This window comes from Oncorhynchus mykiss, chromosome 11, assembly GCF_057628025.1.
Source record: "Oncorhynchus mykiss isolate SJ-2025 chromosome 11, ASM5762802v1, whole genome shotgun sequence".
Taxonomy (NCBI): domain Eukaryota; kingdom Metazoa; phylum Chordata; class Actinopteri; order Salmoniformes; family Salmonidae; genus Oncorhynchus; species Oncorhynchus mykiss.
The window spans coordinates 24,836,821-24,854,689 of NC_143032.1; the positions used below are offsets into that span (position 1 = coordinate 24,836,821).

The 17,869-nt window shown below is 43.5% G+C and overlaps 1 protein-coding gene across 3 annotated transcripts in view; it reads right to left on the bottom strand.

Moving 5' to 3' along the window:
* Nucleotides 1-443: 443 nt before the first annotated feature.
* The window catches only part of wwp1 (WW domain containing E3 ubiquitin protein ligase 1), a 56,369-nt gene continuing 38,943 nt past the window's right edge, over nt 444-17,869 (bottom strand). For all 3 annotated transcript variants that reach the window (XM_036935224.2, XM_036935225.2, XM_090189773.1), the window contains exons 8-23: nt 16,964-17,324; nt 16,757-16,852; nt 16,369-16,543; nt 13,951-14,005; nt 9,974-10,058; nt 9,692-9,820; nt 9,309-9,381; nt 9,117-9,188; nt 8,723-8,811; nt 8,390-8,549; nt 8,143-8,276; nt 5,799-5,939; nt 5,187-5,412; nt 4,167-4,263; nt 3,871-3,943; nt 444-3,699 (exon numbers count right to left, since the gene is read on the bottom strand). In XM_036935224.2, the coding sequence (XP_036791119.2) occupies nt 3,600-3,699; nt 3,871-3,943; nt 4,167-4,263; nt 5,187-5,412; nt 5,799-5,939; nt 8,143-8,276; nt 8,390-8,549; nt 8,723-8,811; nt 9,117-9,188; nt 9,309-9,381; nt 9,692-9,820; nt 9,974-10,058; nt 13,951-14,005; nt 16,369-16,543; nt 16,757-16,852; nt 16,964-17,324 (2,066 nt within the window). In that variant the 3' untranslated portion in view covers nt 444-3,599. The remainder of the gene's footprint in view (nt 3,700-3,870; nt 3,944-4,166; nt 4,264-5,186; nt 5,413-5,798; nt 5,940-8,142; nt 8,277-8,389; nt 8,550-8,722; nt 8,812-9,116; nt 9,189-9,308; nt 9,382-9,691; nt 9,821-9,973; nt 10,059-13,950; nt 14,006-16,368; nt 16,544-16,756; nt 16,853-16,963; nt 17,325-17,869) is intronic.

Genomic DNA, 17,869 nt, shown 5'->3' on the forward strand with positions numbered 1-17,869 from the left:
GTGAGACAGTGAATGATAAGTGAAATATGTCAAAAAAAATTGTTGGAAAAAGTGTGTGTCATGCACAAAGTAGATGTTAACTGTAGTTTTGGGAAGTCTGTTAGGACAAGAAATTTGTGGAGGTTGAAAAAAAAAAGAAGTTTAATGACACTACCCTAAGTGTACGTAAACTTCCGACTTCAACTATTCAAATGACCTGTCATTGATTTTTTTTTGCAATAACAGTTTTGAATGCAATGTTTGCTTTTGCTAGAGATTTGTAGAGTTTTGCATTTTGTGTTTTAGGGAAAATAGCCTCAAGAGTCAGCAAACCTGTAAACAATTGTGGAAAACTAACAGTCAGTTGTGGTCAATTCATTGTTGAAATGGTATTCAGTCCCAACCATGGCCTTAAATCTATGCAGTTTCACTCACAATAATTTGAATGAACTCAAACCCAGTTGTAAAGAAGGTCAGATATATTTATTAAATATGGTTCTTTCCACAGGCAAGACCCAACCCCAAAAAAAAAAAACAATGTTTTTTAGAACAAAAATAGGTGACAGGTTTGAATCCTGAGCAGAAGGCCTCAGACACCCCCACGTCTCTCAAAACAGAAAAGCATGAGGGGTATGGGTTTATTTCTTTGTCTCATAAATCTTCTAGTCATTCATTGACAAGGGTTAAAGCAGACCAATGCATTTTCTATAGTCTCCGGTAGAGGGGGGGGGGGCGCTCTGTACAGTGTAGTATTAGGTGTTTTACAGTGTGCATCTACGTCGATATGTTACAATTCATCTCTGATATGAGTGAGGCGTCACAGAGCCCGTCTGTCGATGTTGGTGAGGCTCTGAAGAATAATTATTAAGTACTTTACTTTTTTACATTGTTCATTTACAATTGATTTCTTCGATTGGTTCAAAAGGAAGCATGTCATTAGGTGGCGGGTTGATTTCCGCCTGTCATTCAGACAAGGGTAGTTTACACAAATGCTCCTTTTCCTCTGCCATCCCTCCTCCTCTCACCAATAGGAAGTGAATAGATGTTATAGACACATGACATAGGTTCATGGTGAAGTTCTAACTAATCTAAATGATGGTTTGCAGTGGTCAGGACAGATTTCAACGCAGACTGCTTTGTCACAGCTGATGGGCTAGGGCTTGTCCCTCCCTCACCAGACAATCAAAACAAAAGAAGCACCAGAGGTGTTGGTAGAGATTTCACATTTCAAGAGAGAAAAATGTCAACAAAAAAATAAACATCTGCAAAATAAGAAAAGGACAGCCTAAAAGCATCAAGGTTGGCATGGCAGGTAATGTGTTGCTGACATACTAATAGAACTTGGACTGGCATGGTGTGGGGTTTGCCATCAATGGAAGAACTTGCACTGGGGTGGGGTTTAGGGGGTTTGCACTGCAGAAGGTTATCGCAGGTTATTCTATTTGACCGTCAAATGGCACAATACCACACTATAGCTCAAGGGAGCTGGAACACCTATCATCCTTGCACAGAGATGATGCATATGACCTTGTAGGGTTTCAAGGTGGGATATCCACTGCGTAACACTAACAATCATTGTCCCTTCAGAAGGCTGCTCAGTTACTTAGCTACTAAGTCTATGAGTAAGAAAAAAGTTCATGGCAAGGAAACATTGTGATTTTACAGCATTTTTGGACATCTTTTGCTGAATACATGAGCATTCATTTAGTGGGTAGCAACTAGCATGAGGAAGCACTTCTGGTACTGACATTTCTGGTGTATGCATGTGACATACAGATCAACATTCTTAGCAGGGAAAGTCAAGTAACTAATCAATTTACTATCCCAGAAAGGGAGTTCGTGCACCACACACACTTGCAAAAAAATGAAATAAAAAATGGCCACAGGAGATAGATACATCCATAACTAAATGTCTTATTTTCATTTCGTGTTTATTTCTCTCCATTAGTAGCAACTGCTTTGCTTCGGGTGAACATACAGCATTTGAGACAAAGGCTATATAATCTCTCTCTCAAAAAAGAAAAAAATAACATGACTTAATAAATTAAAATAGGCAGGTAAATGATATGAGTAGCAAGGTGCAGTGCCATGGCAAAGCAAAGTTTTAAGTGCCAGTGATAAACCTGCCACTGCAGCAGAGACCTAGAAGCCCCCAACCCCAAACCACTGCCACCAGTCAACACCACTCAGTCACAACATGTCTCTCAGAGCTGGTGTACACAAACTGACAGTAACAAACACCCATCGGGGTCCTAGAATTCAAAAGTATAGGATCTCTACGCAAGTACCATTCTATCAGGCAACTACTACCAAAAAAAAAAAAAAAAAGGGGGGTCCCATTAACTCATTCATAAAATGGAACCACTTATTTGATCCATGTCCTCTTCTGAAGCAACAAACCTGTGTAGGCTACACACAACCACGGAGTAAAAACTGATGACCGTCCTCTCCTTGAGTCATGTTTTCACAAATCTCGACAGTAAAGGCTGTTGGTTCTCGAGCCCAGAAAAAAAGTAAGCGTTTCCTTTTAGTCGACAGCGCCAAGTTTACACATAATCCAAGGTACAACAAGACTGGATAATCTCACGTGAAGGTACCATCCACTCATCCAGACTTTAAAGGCCCAGTGCAGTCAAAAATGTGATTCTTGTTTTTATGAATATACATCTCCACACTATGAGGTTGGAATAATATTGTGAAAATTATAATGCCCTTTTAGTGTAAGGGCTGTTTGAAAAGAACGGCCTGAAATTTCTGCCCGTTTCGGTATTCCATAGTGACGTCATCCTGCTGTAAATAGGTTAATAGACCACTAAGTTCCAAACCCCTCTGCCAATAACAGCTATTTACAGTTTTCCCCACCCATCTCGAACCACGCCCAGATAGTCCCAGTGAAATTCTTCCTTGCGAAATTGCTCTTTGCTAAGAAGCTATTAGTTTTGTTTTAAATTTAAAATGATTAAAACAATATCACAGTAAGGTACTTAATTGTTACCCAGAAATGATTTGATATAGAGATAAAAACAGCTGCATTGGACCTTTAATCTCCATACTCTTATCTTGGTGCAGAGTTGGAGGGGACTCGAGTCAGGGCTACTGAATACTGGTTTTTATTCAACGACAATACTGACAGGCTGATGGGTAGCTGGCTTAAGTTGATAGGAGTGGATGTGCAGTTGGGGTTGGAGGCAGTCTTCCTCTTTTCTGGAGGCAGCCATGCAAGCGCAGCACAATCACAACTACAGGTCCAAAAAAACCCAGGCACCGGACCAAACACTACAATCACCCTTAAAAGCTCTATAAAACTAGAGCCATAAGTTATGGTTCAACTATAAAATCCTCTCCACGTTTTCAGTCTCCTTTTAAAAACCAGCCAAAAAGGGGAGAAAAAAATAAGAATCATACATAGATTTTTCAGTTTTTAAAAGCGGAGGAAAAGCTGAAATTCTTGCATATTTTATGGGGTATAGTATAAGGGGGATTGCTAAAATGAGGTTGTGAATCAAGATTTGGTTTTTAAAATGACAAAATAGCTTATGTACATTGGTAGTTGTGTGCAATGTTTCATTTGTTGTTTTACATGGCTGGATACACTGTGGTAGAGAGCAAGACATCTTTCTCTACTCTTGGCCAAATCCTTCTGTTTCCTCGATAGCAAAGAGCAGCTTCTCCTTCAGCTGTTCAAAGCTTTTGTACGGGGGCAAGTCCAGCCTGTTAAAGCTAAAGAAAATAAGCAAAAATCCAGTAATTGAGTTTGAAAGCAAAACAAGAAACAGTCATTGTATTCAAGTATGACATGACTTACACCCAACACATTACTATTTGACATTGAAACATCATTCATTGATTTGATTTACAAGCAGGATGTTGCCGTGGATCTGGACCACTCACCAAGTGTGACTCCGAGGGAGCCAAGTGTCTTTTCCGACCTTCTCAATGCAGAACTTCTGGGGACCGTTACTACCTACAGAGACAGAGAGAAAGATGGTGAACAAAATAAATCACTGCAAATACTTGAACTAAATAGCCCTTTCCCCCAGTACTACCTACGTTCTCCACAGAAGAGGGTAATTTAGTCTAGGACAAGCAAGCCTTCTCCGAGCCAGAACGGCACATAGATAAATCCTGACTAATTGTTCAACCCCATATCGGTGGACATGAAGGTTAGTCGTGGGTGTGTCACTAACCCATGAGCTCAGCGAAGCCCCCTAGAGGCAGTCTGCAGGTCCCCGTAACAAATTGCATGAGTCTCAGACGCACCTCGTTGTCCACCTCCTTCACCAGCTGTACACACACACACACAGACAGACGATTAACACTGCGACAACATAACACATCCTTACCAACATACCTGTACAAAAACATATGGGAATTCAGGGCAGGTAGTGTCCAAATCACTAAGGACTTAAAATGCTCCACACACACAGTCGTGAAGAAGGCGTGACAGCACCTTTTCCCCTTCAGCAGGTTGGAAAACTTTGGCAAAAGGTCCTACAGCTGCACCATTGAGAGCATCTTGACTGGCTGCGTTACTGCTTGGTATGGAAACAGCACCACCCTTGATTGCATGGCACTACAGAGGGTGGTGCGGACAGCCCAGTACATCACTGGGGCCGAGCTGCCTGCCATTCAGGACCTCTATATCAGGCGGTGTGAAAGGAAGGCCCAAGCCAGACTGTTCGCTCTGCTTCTGCACAGCAAGTGGTACCGGTGCATCAAGTCTGACACCAACAGGCTCCTGGACAGCTTCTATCCCCAAGCTATAAGTCTGCTAAATAGCTAACAAAATGGCTACACGGATTATGAGAGTTGACGATTGGATTTTATTTTTAGACTGTAAACACACCCACAGGGCCCGACACAATGACACTCCAGCACACACACACACAATCCATAATTTGCTTAAAAACACACATTTATACTGACTCTACACACAATCATATATGCTGCTGCTACTCTGTTTATCATATATCCTGATGCCTGATCACCTTACCTCAATACACATCTACCTCTGGCACTCCAGTATCCCTGCTCATTGTAAATAGTATGCTTGCCTACTTTTTTGTATTACCTTGTTATTTTCTTGCATGACATTGTTATTGATTACTGCATTGTTGGGTTTAGAGCTTGAAAGAAAGGCATTTCACTGAAAGGAAAGGCCATCGCGGAGATTGAACCCATGACCTTGGAGGATTGGATGTACCTACCTGCCAGAACCAGATGATCTGCTTACTGTTCCTGGTGTAGTGGCGATAGACAGTGTTTCTCTGCCAATCCTGTAGGTCCACCTCCTGCATGCCACACAGCATCACCTCAAGCTCCTTCTCATCAAAGTACTGGAGCCACTGCAGAGGCACCACCTCGTTGAAGCCGTCCAGAAAAGCTTTGGTCTGGCCCTCCACGCCGCGGGAGAACCGCCACTCTGCCATCAATCTGTAGGAAACATGATGTAGTGACAGTTAGGGTCTCATCCTTATAATCATAAGCAGCCTCAGGTTTGAGCAATGTAAGGAATGCAAAGATGACAAATATTTAGCTAGTTAATATCAGGCCAGTTTAGGACACAGGTTTAGCACAGTCCTGGATTCAAAAGCTTGTTCAATGGAGAATATCTATTGCAAGTACCTTGAAGCAAAAAAATCTATTATAACAGCAGTAAGATTAGCAAAATGAGGATGTACGTCACTAAGCGGCAGCACTATTATCACCATATTAACATCATACTAAAATACATGGGCACAATTGCTCATTGCATATCATTGGATGCCTCTGCGTCGCCGTGAACAAGCTGCTCTGTGATCGGTCCGTCACTTCCTTACCCGATGTACTCCTCTTTGTTCTCCTCCGTCACCAGGAGGTCGCTGCCGTCAGGCTTCAGGTCATGTGACGTGAGCTTCCCCAGGATCTCCATGTCCACAGAGAAGTACATCTCTAGGCTACACTCCTCGATGTTGTTATCCCTGTCATGAAGGACAAGCACCATTATATATAGCACATCTCTAGACCACACTGCAGGAAGTTATTATCCCTGAAGTGAAGGACCACAGACTCAAGGCTCTCAGGTCCAATGTTAAAAGATAAATAAATCTCTAGCCCCACACTTGTCTATATTGTTATCCCTGGAGATGAGAGCACCACAGTGTACGCTGGCTAGCGCAGGACCAATGTTGATTTCCTCGATGTTGTTATCCTTGGAGAGACAGGGAGAACGTTATGGACGAACAATGTAGTAAGCAGGCGTAAAATAAAACGCCTGACCTGGGCCCCCACATCCGGTTTTCAGGGAAAAATACTATCTAGGTGATGCTGTATCCCTGAAAACTGGATGTTTTACGGTTTCTTCTGACCCGCTAAGGGTGGCTGAGGAATAAACTAAGTACATCTCTAGACCACACGGTTGTTACCCCTACATAGGAAAAAAATTGCTTAGGGGTTTGGTAGTCAATGATTAAAATGGGTAATTACCTTCCTCATATTGAGTTGCACCCCCTTTTGCCCTCAGAACAGCCTCAATTCGTCAGGGCATGGACTACAAGGTGTCGAAAGCTTTCCACACGGATGCTGACCCATGTTGACTCCAATGCTTCCAACAGTTATGTCAAGTTGGCTGGCTGTGCTATGGATGATGGACCATTCTTGACACACAAAGGAAACTGTTGCGCATGAAAAACCCACCGGCGTTGCAGTTCTTGACACACTTGAACCGGTGCGCCTGGCACCTACTACCATACCCCGTTCAAAAGGCACTTAAATATTTTGTCTGGTCTGTTCACCCCCTGAAGGGGGCACATACACAACCCATGCCTCGGCTTAAATTATTCTTTAACCCGTCTCCTCCCCTTCATCTACACCGATTGAAATGGATTTAACAGGTGGGATCATAGCTTTCACCTGGATTCACCTGTTCAGTCCATGTCACGGAAAGAGCAGAGTTATGTTTTGTACACTCAGTGTACAGTGCATTCAGAAAATATTCCGACCGTGACTATTTCCACATTTTGTTACGCTCCATTCAGCCTTATTCTAAAATGTATTAAATAAAATAAAAATCTCAGCATTCTACACACAATGCCCCATAATGACAAAGTGAAACCAGGTTTAAAAAATTTAAACTGAAATGCCTTATTTGCATAAGTATTCAGACCCTTTGCCATGAGACTTATCATCCTTAAGATGTTTCTACAACTTGATTGGAATCCACCTGTGGTACATTCAATTGATTGGACATGATTTGGAAAGGCACACACCTGTCTATATAAGGTCCCACAGTTGACAGTGCATGTCATAGCAAAAACCAAGCCATGAGGTTGAAAGAATTGTCTGTCGAGCTCCAAAACAGGACTGTGTCGAGGCACAGATCTGGGGAAGGTTATTAAAACATTACTGCAGCATTTAAATACCCAAGAACAGTGGCCTCCATCATTCTTAAATGGAAGAAGTTTGGAATTACCAAAACTCATCCTAGAGCTGGCCGCCGGCCAAACTGAACATTCGGGTGAGAAGGGCCTTGGTCAGGGAGATGACCAAGAACCCGATGGTCACTGACAGTGCTCTAGAGTTCCTCTGTGGAGATGGGAGAACCTTCCAGAAGGACAACCATCTCTGCAGCACTCCACCAATCAGGCCTTTGTGGTAGTGGCCAGGCGGAAGCTACTCCTCAGTAAAAGGCACATGACAGCCCGCTTGGAGTTTGCCAAAAGGCACCTAAAGACTCTCAGAACATGAGAAACAAGATTCTTTGGTCTTTTGAAATCAAGATTGAAGTCTTTGGCCTGAATGCCAAGCGTCATGTCTGGAGGAAACCTGGCACCATCCCTACGGTGAAGCATGGTGGTGGCAGCATCATGCAGTAGGGATGTAATCGCTGCCAAAGGTGCTTCAACAAAGTACTGTATAAAGGGTCTGAATAATTATGTAAATGTGATGTTTTAGTTTTTGCTTTGTCATTATGGGGTATTGTGTGTAGATTGATGGGGGGGGGGATGTATCAATTTTAGAATAAGGCTGTAACGTAACAAAATGTGGAAAAAGTCAAGGGGTCTGAATACTTTACGACTGCACTGTATATGCCAGTAAGCAGATGCTTTTATCCCTGTGCGAATGGAACCCACAACCTTGTGGTTCCTGGCCAGGACGGGTGACGAGAGCGGTAGGTCTGCCTACCTGATCCAGATCAGAGAGTTGTAGAACTCAGGGTCGATGGACTCCAGGTCTTTGATGATGAGCTTCTTGTTCAACATGCGTTTATAGAACGGCAGAGAGAAGCCTGTGTCGATGAACTTCCCGTGGAAGAGGGCCTGTGTACAGGAGAGAGAGACCAGGAATGTTCACATGATTCTGCTGAAGGAGTGTTTGTGTATGCAAGACTATGTACATGATCTCAGTGTGTGTGAGTGTGTGTGTGTTGTACCATGGCTATGAATCGTCCTATAAAGCAGAAGTAGGAGAGGTGGTCAGGGTTGATGGTGGAGGCTGGGTTTATCTGCAGACAGTAGTTACTCTTGCCAGCGTACTCAAAGAGGCAGTACATGGGGTTGAGCACCTCGTGGGATAACAGGAAGAACCACTCTCTGTGGGAACAACACGAGAGAGTCAGAAGTGAAGATTTGGGACATATAATTTTACTGTGCATGTTTCTTTCAAAAAGTCTAGAATAATCTTACTGACAGGCATATGGTTACAGAAATGGCCTAAAAGATGATTATCATTGTGTGCAACTGCGATGTGAGTGGTTGTGACAGACCTGGCTAGGCCACCGTAGTCCAGTCCCTCTTCTCCTCTGAAGATGACGTACAGTCTCCTCCTCAAGTCGTAAGGCTTCAGGGCCATAATCTGGAAACACAAATACTAGCATTGGCCTACAGAGAACCGGCCACTGTAAAAACATTTTACCCAGAGTGAAATGTGGTTTGCAGGCAGGGGTAACATAGTCCATAATATTAAAACACAATCATCCTCCTGCAACTTATCACATGTAATAATACAATTCTTACTTTGAGTTGCACAAATGATAGTCAGTGAGGAACAATGTGACATGCCATAAGGAACTGTACGTGTGTTTGTGTGTTGCTGTCTGTGTGTCTCCTGTATATTATGTTCTTACAACCGGTTCCACACAGACGAAGACCAACTCTTACTTGTTGGAAAGAGTCTTCGAACAACGTCTGCCTAGACACGGTGATCTTAACATGGCTGGGGAGTGCGTTGGACTGGAGAAAGAAAGAAAAGGTGGCTGTGAAATCAAAACGTGACTGGAATGTGCAAAACAACCATCCCTTCATCCAAACTAAAACAATCCAAACAGAAGAACATAGGGAGCATAATAATACCTGACAGAGGTAGCGGAAGTGTGCTAGTTTCCACCTGAAGCTGCGCTCGTACGCTATCTGTGGGCCTTTGGTGCTGAGGAGGGAGAGGCAGAGGTCAGAGGTCAGGGACACAGTAACAGGATATAACTAATCATTGTCATGTGGCCAGAAGAATTGTTTGATGAAGCCATAATGAACTGGAAAAATATCCAAAAAGATCTGAGATGGTGGTTTTCTTGAATATGTAAATTAAACAATAACAAGCAGAGAGGTTTGCTGCTCATTGCATCACAAGACACGGTAACTAATGACTGTTTTATGAGCAGCTGCTCTTAAACAGGCCCAGTCTGTCATAAGTACAGCTCCCCCCCCAAAAAAAATCAAGAGTTCAGTCCACTACTTACACAGAGGACTTCCCTGTGCGCGGATCACTGAAGGTGGTGGTCCGAGTGTTGTGATCTACGAAGTAGCGGACGCCCTCCCGCGTGTACCGGATCTCCCAACCCTGAGGAAGAGGGTCCTCATTCTGGAGCCTGGAGAGAGGGGGGTGAGAGAAAGAGCGAGAATATTAAAGGGGAGAGAGAGAGAGAGAGAGAGAGAGAGAGACTACTAAATTCTGTTTTTGTTAGATACTATCAGATCAATATGGCAGGACATGGCGTTGCCACAGAGCTAGCTGTGCTCACCCTTGTGTGCGGGGATCTTCCCACTGTGTTGTCTTGGTGCTGTGGTTGACAAAGTACACCCGGTCGTTGGAGTCCACACGTCGCTCTGGAGGGGGGGGGGGGGGGGGGGGGACAGAACGGGTTTAGCTCACACATCAACATGCAAGTAGAGAGAGAGAGAGAGAGAGAGAGAGAGAGAGAGAGAGAGAGAGAGAGAGAAAGTGAGCTGGTAGTCCCATCCACCAAACTACCAGGTGTGGAAACGGAAAGAGACTCTGGGGGTATGCTAATTTGGTACAGAGCAGACCTAACCCACTTAAATTTGTCAAAACATTAACATTTTACATCTGGCAAATTAAATAAGGAAATGATCTCAGCACACGGGGGGACAAACGCCTACCTGGAGGTGACAGCATTCCCACCCACATATGCCCCCTAGACGCAACATAACCAACTAAACGTGTCATAACTCCTGCAGCTCTGTTGGACGCTGGGAATGTACGTAGTCAATGGTAGGCGTCGAGGGGACTCCTATGGTAGGTACACATATAGCTCATCTCTTGGCAGTAGTATTGTAGACTACTTTATCACTGATCTCAACCCAGAGTCTCTCAGAGCCTTTGGCCTGGTTTGCTAACTAGCTCTCTCAAAGAGTACAGTGTATAAAGTCAGAACATCTGCGGTCTCAGCCACTGCCCGTCACCAAGGGTGTACCCCAAGGCTCGATCCTAGGCCCCACACGCTTCTCAATTTACATCAACATAGCTCAGGCAGTAGGAAGCTCTCGCATCCATTTATATGCGGATGATAGTCTCATACGCAACTGACCCCACCCCGGACTTTATGTTAAACGCTCTACAACAAACGCTTTCTTAGTGTCCAACAAGCTTTCTCTGCCCTTAACCTTGTTTTGAACACCTCCAAAACAAAAGGTAATGTGGTTTGGTAAGAAGAACACCCCTCTCCCCACAGGTGTGTTTACTACCGCAGAGGGTTATACCTTGAGGTAGTCACCTCATACAAGTACTTGGGAGTATGGCTAGACAGTACACTGTCCTTCTCTCAGTACATATCAAAGCTGCAGGCTAAAGTTAAAGCTAGACTTGGTTTCCTCTATTGTAATCGCTCCTCTTTCATACCAGCTGCCAAACTAACCCCGATTCAGATGACCATCTTACCCATGCTAGATTACGAAGACATAATTCATAGATCAGCAGGTAAGGATGCTCTTCAGCGGCTAGATGTTCTTTACCATTCGGCCATCTGATTTACCACCAGTGCTCCTTATAGGACACATCACTGCACTCTACACTCCTCTGTAAACTGGTCATCTCTGTATACCTGTCGCAAGACCCACTGGTTGTTGCTTATTTATTGTCGCTTGTCGTGATGTGTGTTTTGTCCTATATTCATTTTTAATCCCAGCCCCTGTCCCCGCAGGAGGCCTTTTGGTAGGCCGTAATTTTAAACAAGAATTTGTTCTAAACTGACTTGACTAGTTAAATAAAAAAGAGCATTCAGCCAGTCCACTGACACCCCATCAGATCAGAGCAAAATCACACTACTTGAACAGAGCTTTGCTCAAACATGAGGCATCAAAGCCAAAGGAGCTAAATAATACACTGCTCAAAAAATAAAGGGAACACTAAAATAACATCCTAGATCTGAATGAATATCTGAATATTCTTATTAAATACTTTTCTTTACATAGTTGAATGTGCTGACAACAAAATCACACAAATTATGGAAATCAAATGTATCTACCCATGGAGGTCTGGATTTGGAGTCACACTCAAAATTAAAGTGGAAAACCACACTACAGGCTGATCCAACTTTGATGTCATGTCCTTAAAACAAGTCAAAATGAGGCTCAGTAGTGTGTGTGGCCTCCACGTGCCTGTATGACCTCCCTACAACGCCTGGGCATGCTCCTGATGAGGTGGCGGATGGTCTCCTGAGGGATCTCCTCCCAGACCTGGACTAAAGCATCCGCCAACTCCTGGACAGTCTGTGGTGCAACGTGGCATTGGTGGATGGAGCAAGACATGATGTCCCAGATGTGCTCAATTAGATTCAAGTCTGGGGAACGGACGGGCCAGTCCATAGAATCAATACCTTCCTCTTGCAGGAACAGCTGACACACTCCAGCCACATGAGGTCTAGCATTGTCTTGCATTAGGAGGAACCCAGGGCCAACCGCACCAGCATATGGTCTCACAAGGGGTCTGAGGATCGCATCTCGGTACCTAATGGCAGTCAGGCTACCTCTGTCGAGCACATGGAGGGCTGTGCGGCCCCCCAAAGAAATACCACCCCACACCATGACTGACCTACCGCCAAACCGGTCATGCTGGAGGATGTTGCAGGCAGCAGCGTTCTCCACGGCGTCTCCAGACTCTGTCACGTCTGTCACATGTGCTCAGTGTGAACCTGCTTTCATCTGTGAAGAGCACAGGGCGCCAGTGGCGAATTTGCCAATCTTGGTGTTCTCTGGCAAATGCCAAACGTCCTGCACAGTGTTGGGCTGTAAGCACAACCCCCACCTGTGGACGTCGGGCCCTCATACCCTCATGGAGTCTGTTTCTGACCGTTTGAGCAGACACATGCACATTTGTGGCCTGCTGGAGGTCATTTTGCAGGGCTCTGGCAGTGCTCCTCCTGCTCCTCCTTGCACAAAGGCGGAGGTAGCGGTCCTGCTGCTGGGTTGTTGCCCTCCTACACGTCTCCTGATGTACTGGCCTGTCTCCTGGTAGCGCCTCCATGCTCTGGACACTACGCTGACACAGCAAACCTTATTGCCACAGCTCGCATTGATGTGCCATCCTGGATGAGCTGCACTACCTGAGCCACTTGTGTGGGTTGTAGACTCCGTCTCATGCTACCACTAGAGTGAAAGCACCGCCAGCATTCAAAAGTGACCAAAACATCAGCCAGGAAGCATAGGAAATGGCCTGAGAAGTGGTTATCACCTGCAGAACCACTCCTTTATTGGGGGTGTCTTGCTAATTGCCTATAATTGCCACCTGTTGTCTATCCCATTTGCACAACAGCATGTGAAATTTATTGTCAATCAGTGTTGCTTCCTAAGTGGACAGTTTGATTTGTGTTGTTTAAGTGTTCCCTTTATTTTTTTGAGCAGTGTATAAAAACAATGCTATAGATAGGAGAGTAGTGTGGAAATTATCAAAAAACAAATTGGGCAACACAAATTCAATCCCTTCTAGACAATTTCCTCGACAAAATGATTCACTGTAATAGTGAAGGTATAACTTGGCAGTAAACCTAAACAGTATATTTGACCTCTCAGCTTCCTTATCAAATCTAAACATGTCAAGACAACCTAAGAAAATTAACATCAATGACAAATGGTTTGATGAAGAATGAAAAAACTTAAGTTGAGAAACAGATCCAACCAAAAACAGAGACCCAGAAAACCTGAGCCTACAGCTTCGCTATGGTGAATCACTAAAACAATACACCACGGGGAAAAGAACAGCACATCAGAAAATCAGCTCAATGTAATTGAAGAATCCATTTATTTATTTTCCCTTTTGTACTTTAACTATTTGCACATTATTACAACACACAATGACATTTGAAATGTCTATATTCTTTTGGAACTTTTGCAAGTGTAATGTTTATCTATTTCACTTGCTTTGGCAATGTAAACATATGTTCCACATGCCAATAAAGCCCTGAAATTGAATTGTGAGAAACAGACAGAGAGAGAAAAGGAGGAACTACAACAGACAAGACTGCAAATAGAGGACAAGAGGTGAATGTACAAAAAGAGTCAGAATATGCATGGAGAAAAAATATACAAGATCATTTCAGTATCATTCTTGTACATCGGTCCACAAACCAAGCCAAGATAAACCATGATGAAATCCAAAAGGTGATAGACAGTGAGCCAACTATGGAACAACCTCACTACAGATCAAATAGTGAACACAGTGGGTCCTAAATTGAGAACATCACAAATTCAGAACTGAACTTACCCCAACCAGGAGGCAGCGGTCCCAGAGGGTCGTTTTCTGCCGACATCATGGAAGCCTGGATGAACCGTGGAATAGAGATCACATACACGTCCATAAAGCACCGATAGGGAAGAGAAGGAAAAAGGGAAAATAGTCCAAATGAGATGATTTCCCAACTAAAGTGAGTAACTGAGCAGTTAGCTAGCCGGCCATCAGCAAAATGCTGACTACATCAGATCCCTCCATGGTAGTCAGTCAGTGTAGTGTGCTTATCATCGTCAGAGCAGATGAGATTACAGGAGAGTTCAAAGGGTTAGGGGAGCCCAGTGAAACCTCTCAAAGCACTACATCAGAGGTGTCAATGTTGGCTATAGGGACCAGGACTGAGTGATCACTAACACTGAGTGATGTGAGGACATGGGGTGACTACAGACAGACATGTCTATCGGTAAGATTAAGATTCACTCATGTCTGTGCCTTTACAAACAAGCAATCAATGATAGAATTTATTTTAAAAGGCTGATTAAATGAACACATGGATATGCATACAAAAAGTGAAATATACTAGATTTGTTTGACATAAAAGCCAGGAGTTCTCCTGTAGCTTCAGACCAGAGGCCTTTCTGGTTTGTTTATGCTGCTGAGTAATTGGTTGATAATCATTCTGAGAATAATATGAAAACGCATACTATAATTTGATTGGCAGATTAACGTTTAGCGGTTGGCAGGGACCCTGGGTTTATTCGATGGGCCAGAAAGGTCAATATGAATATGCAATATGTTACACTGAACTGACATTTGCTCTTCACAAAACAGAGGTGTATTGGTTGCCTACAACTGAGAATTTGATTTCCTCTTAAAATACAAAAGGTATCTTCAATGTAGCTAACATACAGTACATTAAGTATTCACACTTTTTGGTTGTGTTACAGCCTGAATTTAAAAACGGATTCAATTGAGATTTGTCGTCACTGGCCTACACGCAAGACCCCATAATGTCAAAGGGTAATTATATATATATATTTTTTTAGAAATGTTTACAAATTAATTAATGAAAACTGAAATGTCTTGAGTCAATAAGTATTCAATCCCTTTGTTATGGCAAGACTATAAATGTGCTTAACAAGTCACATAATAAGTTGCATGGACTCACTGTGTACAATATAATTTAACATGATTACCTCATCTCTGTAACCCCACAAAGACCAAGGAGGTTTTCCAAAGACTCAAAGGGCAACCATTGGTAGATGGGTTAAAAACATTTTTAAAAAATGTAAGAAAACATTGAATAGCTCTTTGAGCATGGTGAAGTTATTACACTTTGGATGGTGTATCACTACAAAGACTGATCAAGGTGTCCTTCCCACCTCAGTTGCCGGAGAGGAAGGAAACCACTCAGGGATTTCACCATGAGGCCAAATGGTGACTTGAATACAGTTAGAGTTTAATCGCTGTGATAGGAGAAAACTGAGGCTGGATCAACATTGTAGTTACTCCACAATAATAAACTAATTGACAGAGTAATACGAAGGAATAGAATTTTAAAAAATCCAAAACATGCATTAATTTTGCAATAAGGCAGTAAATTAAACTTGCAAAAAAAATGAAAAAAAACAAACAAATAAAATCGATATATCCGGAATACAAAGCATTACGTTTTGGGCAAATCCAACACGTCAATGAGTATCACTCAGGTTAAAGGAGGATTCTTAAACCTTGAGACAACTCAGACATGGATTGTATGTGTGCCATTCAGACTGCGAGCAGGCAAGACAAAATACTTAAGTGCCTTTGAACAGGGTATGGTAGTAGGTGCCAGGCGCACCGGTTTGAGTGTGTCAAGAACTGCCACGCTGCTGGGTTTTTCCACACTCAACCGTTTCCTCTGCGTCTCAAGAATGGTCCACCACCTAAAGAACATCCAGCCAACTTGACATAACTGTGTGAAGCATTGGAGTCAACATAAGCCACTGAGTGTACAACGCGTGCTCTTAATGTTTTGTACACTTGGTGTACGTGGAAGTTGCTTACGAAGACTACATTGCATGTTCCTGAGTGGCCTAGTTACACTTGACTTAAATGTGGCTCTAAAATCTACAGCAAGACTTTAAAAATGGCTGTCTAGCAATGACCAACAACCAACTGAACAGAGCTTAAAGAACTACCCAGAAAGGCTCATAGCTGTAACCATGTATATTGACTCTGGAGTTTGAATACTCATCTAAATCAAGATCTATGCGTTTTATTTTTCATACATTTTTTACAAATATGTTAGAATTGTTCTTCCGACATTTAATCCCACTTTGTAACAACAAAATGTGGGAAAAGTAAAAATGGGTTTGAATACTTTCTGAAAGCACTAATATTTCCTATCCACCACGTTCTCTGACATAGCCAACGAATTAGTTTCTGGGGGCAGGAGGAAGACGAGGTCCCTACCGAGTAGAGGTATCTCTGGTTGAACTGGTGCATTGCCCCCTGGAGCTGGCTGCGCTGGGACTGCCATGCCTCAAAATTACGCACCGACTCCATGGTGGGCCTCTGCCACGTGGTGGTTCTGGTGTTGTGGTCCACATAGTAGATCCTGCCTCGGTCATCCACACGCCTTTCCCAACTGAGAGAGCGAGAGAAAGTATATTTACAATTATATGCCATTTAGCAGCGGCTTAGTCATGCGTACATACATTTTTCATGGATGGAGACAGAAGACCAATATGCAATATGTCCTACTATAAGGGATCGAAAAATAACAGATGGCAGAGAGCAGATCCTGGTAACATGCTGACATTGTGTTAGTCAACACAGCGCAAATAGCCATCTTACTGACCCTGGCGGGAGGGGCTGTGGTCTCTCCCATGTTGTGGTTTTAGTGTTGTGATCCACATAGTAGGTTCTTCCATGGGGATCCTTCCTCTGTTCCCACCTACAGAGCAATACACATGGTCACAAGACCGGATGACAAACACTCACAGATATTAAACACGACTGACAAAGGTACAGCACACAGTTAAAAATCCAGTGAGACGTCACTTACCCAGGGGGGAGGGGGTCTGAAGTGCTTGCGTTGGGGGCCTGTTGTCTGGGCTTGGCCTCATCTGCTTCTGCCCCACTGGAGCCCCCTGCTGCCTCCACAGTGGAACTGGGGGTGGAGGAGGCTGGGGCTGCCTGGCCTGAGGCTGAAGAGGAGAACGGGGGAGCAGCAGCACTGTCATGCTCAGTGGAGGGAGCCTCTGTGGTGGGTTGAGGGGGAGCGGGACCAGTTGTGGAAGTGAAGGCTGGGTTGGTGGCTGGGGCAGGGCCAGAGGTGGCTTCGCTGCAGTCCTCAGGGCCGTCTGCAGGGGGCAGGGTCTCGTCTGTGGAGGGGGTAGGAGCAGCTGCCTCACCTCTAACTACAACTATAGAGGGAAAGACAATTGAAAAGGTGTGAAAAAGAGCAAGGGGAAAGGACAACAAATCGGTGAAAAGAGATTCGACAGCAGTGTTAAAGGTATCAAAAATAATAAACATTTGTTTTGATGAAACATTGAATTTGGCCTTATGGCTATTAGCCCATAGAAACGCATTGAATCCTATATCTGAGAAATAGAAAAAAGACCAAACCACTAGTTTACGCCAATTGGAGTAAATGAAAAAAATGTTTTTACACACACACAGTGTGTGTAAATGCAAAAAAAAATGTGGGGGATTAGAAGTGATGCAGACAATTAGATTGTAGCTTCCATCAATCTGCAATATTAAATGATCTACCTCCTGAAATAAAATACCAGGAAACTACTGCAGTTTCCATTTTATTTTTGAGATGTATTTAACCCTTTATTTTAAGCAATAATATACATTTCCATTCATTTTTTAAAAACTGGTACCCGGCTACCTTCAGATTAGTCTTGTGGGTGTCCAAAACAACCGATATGTACGTGCTCATGAGAGTCTTATAAGTGTG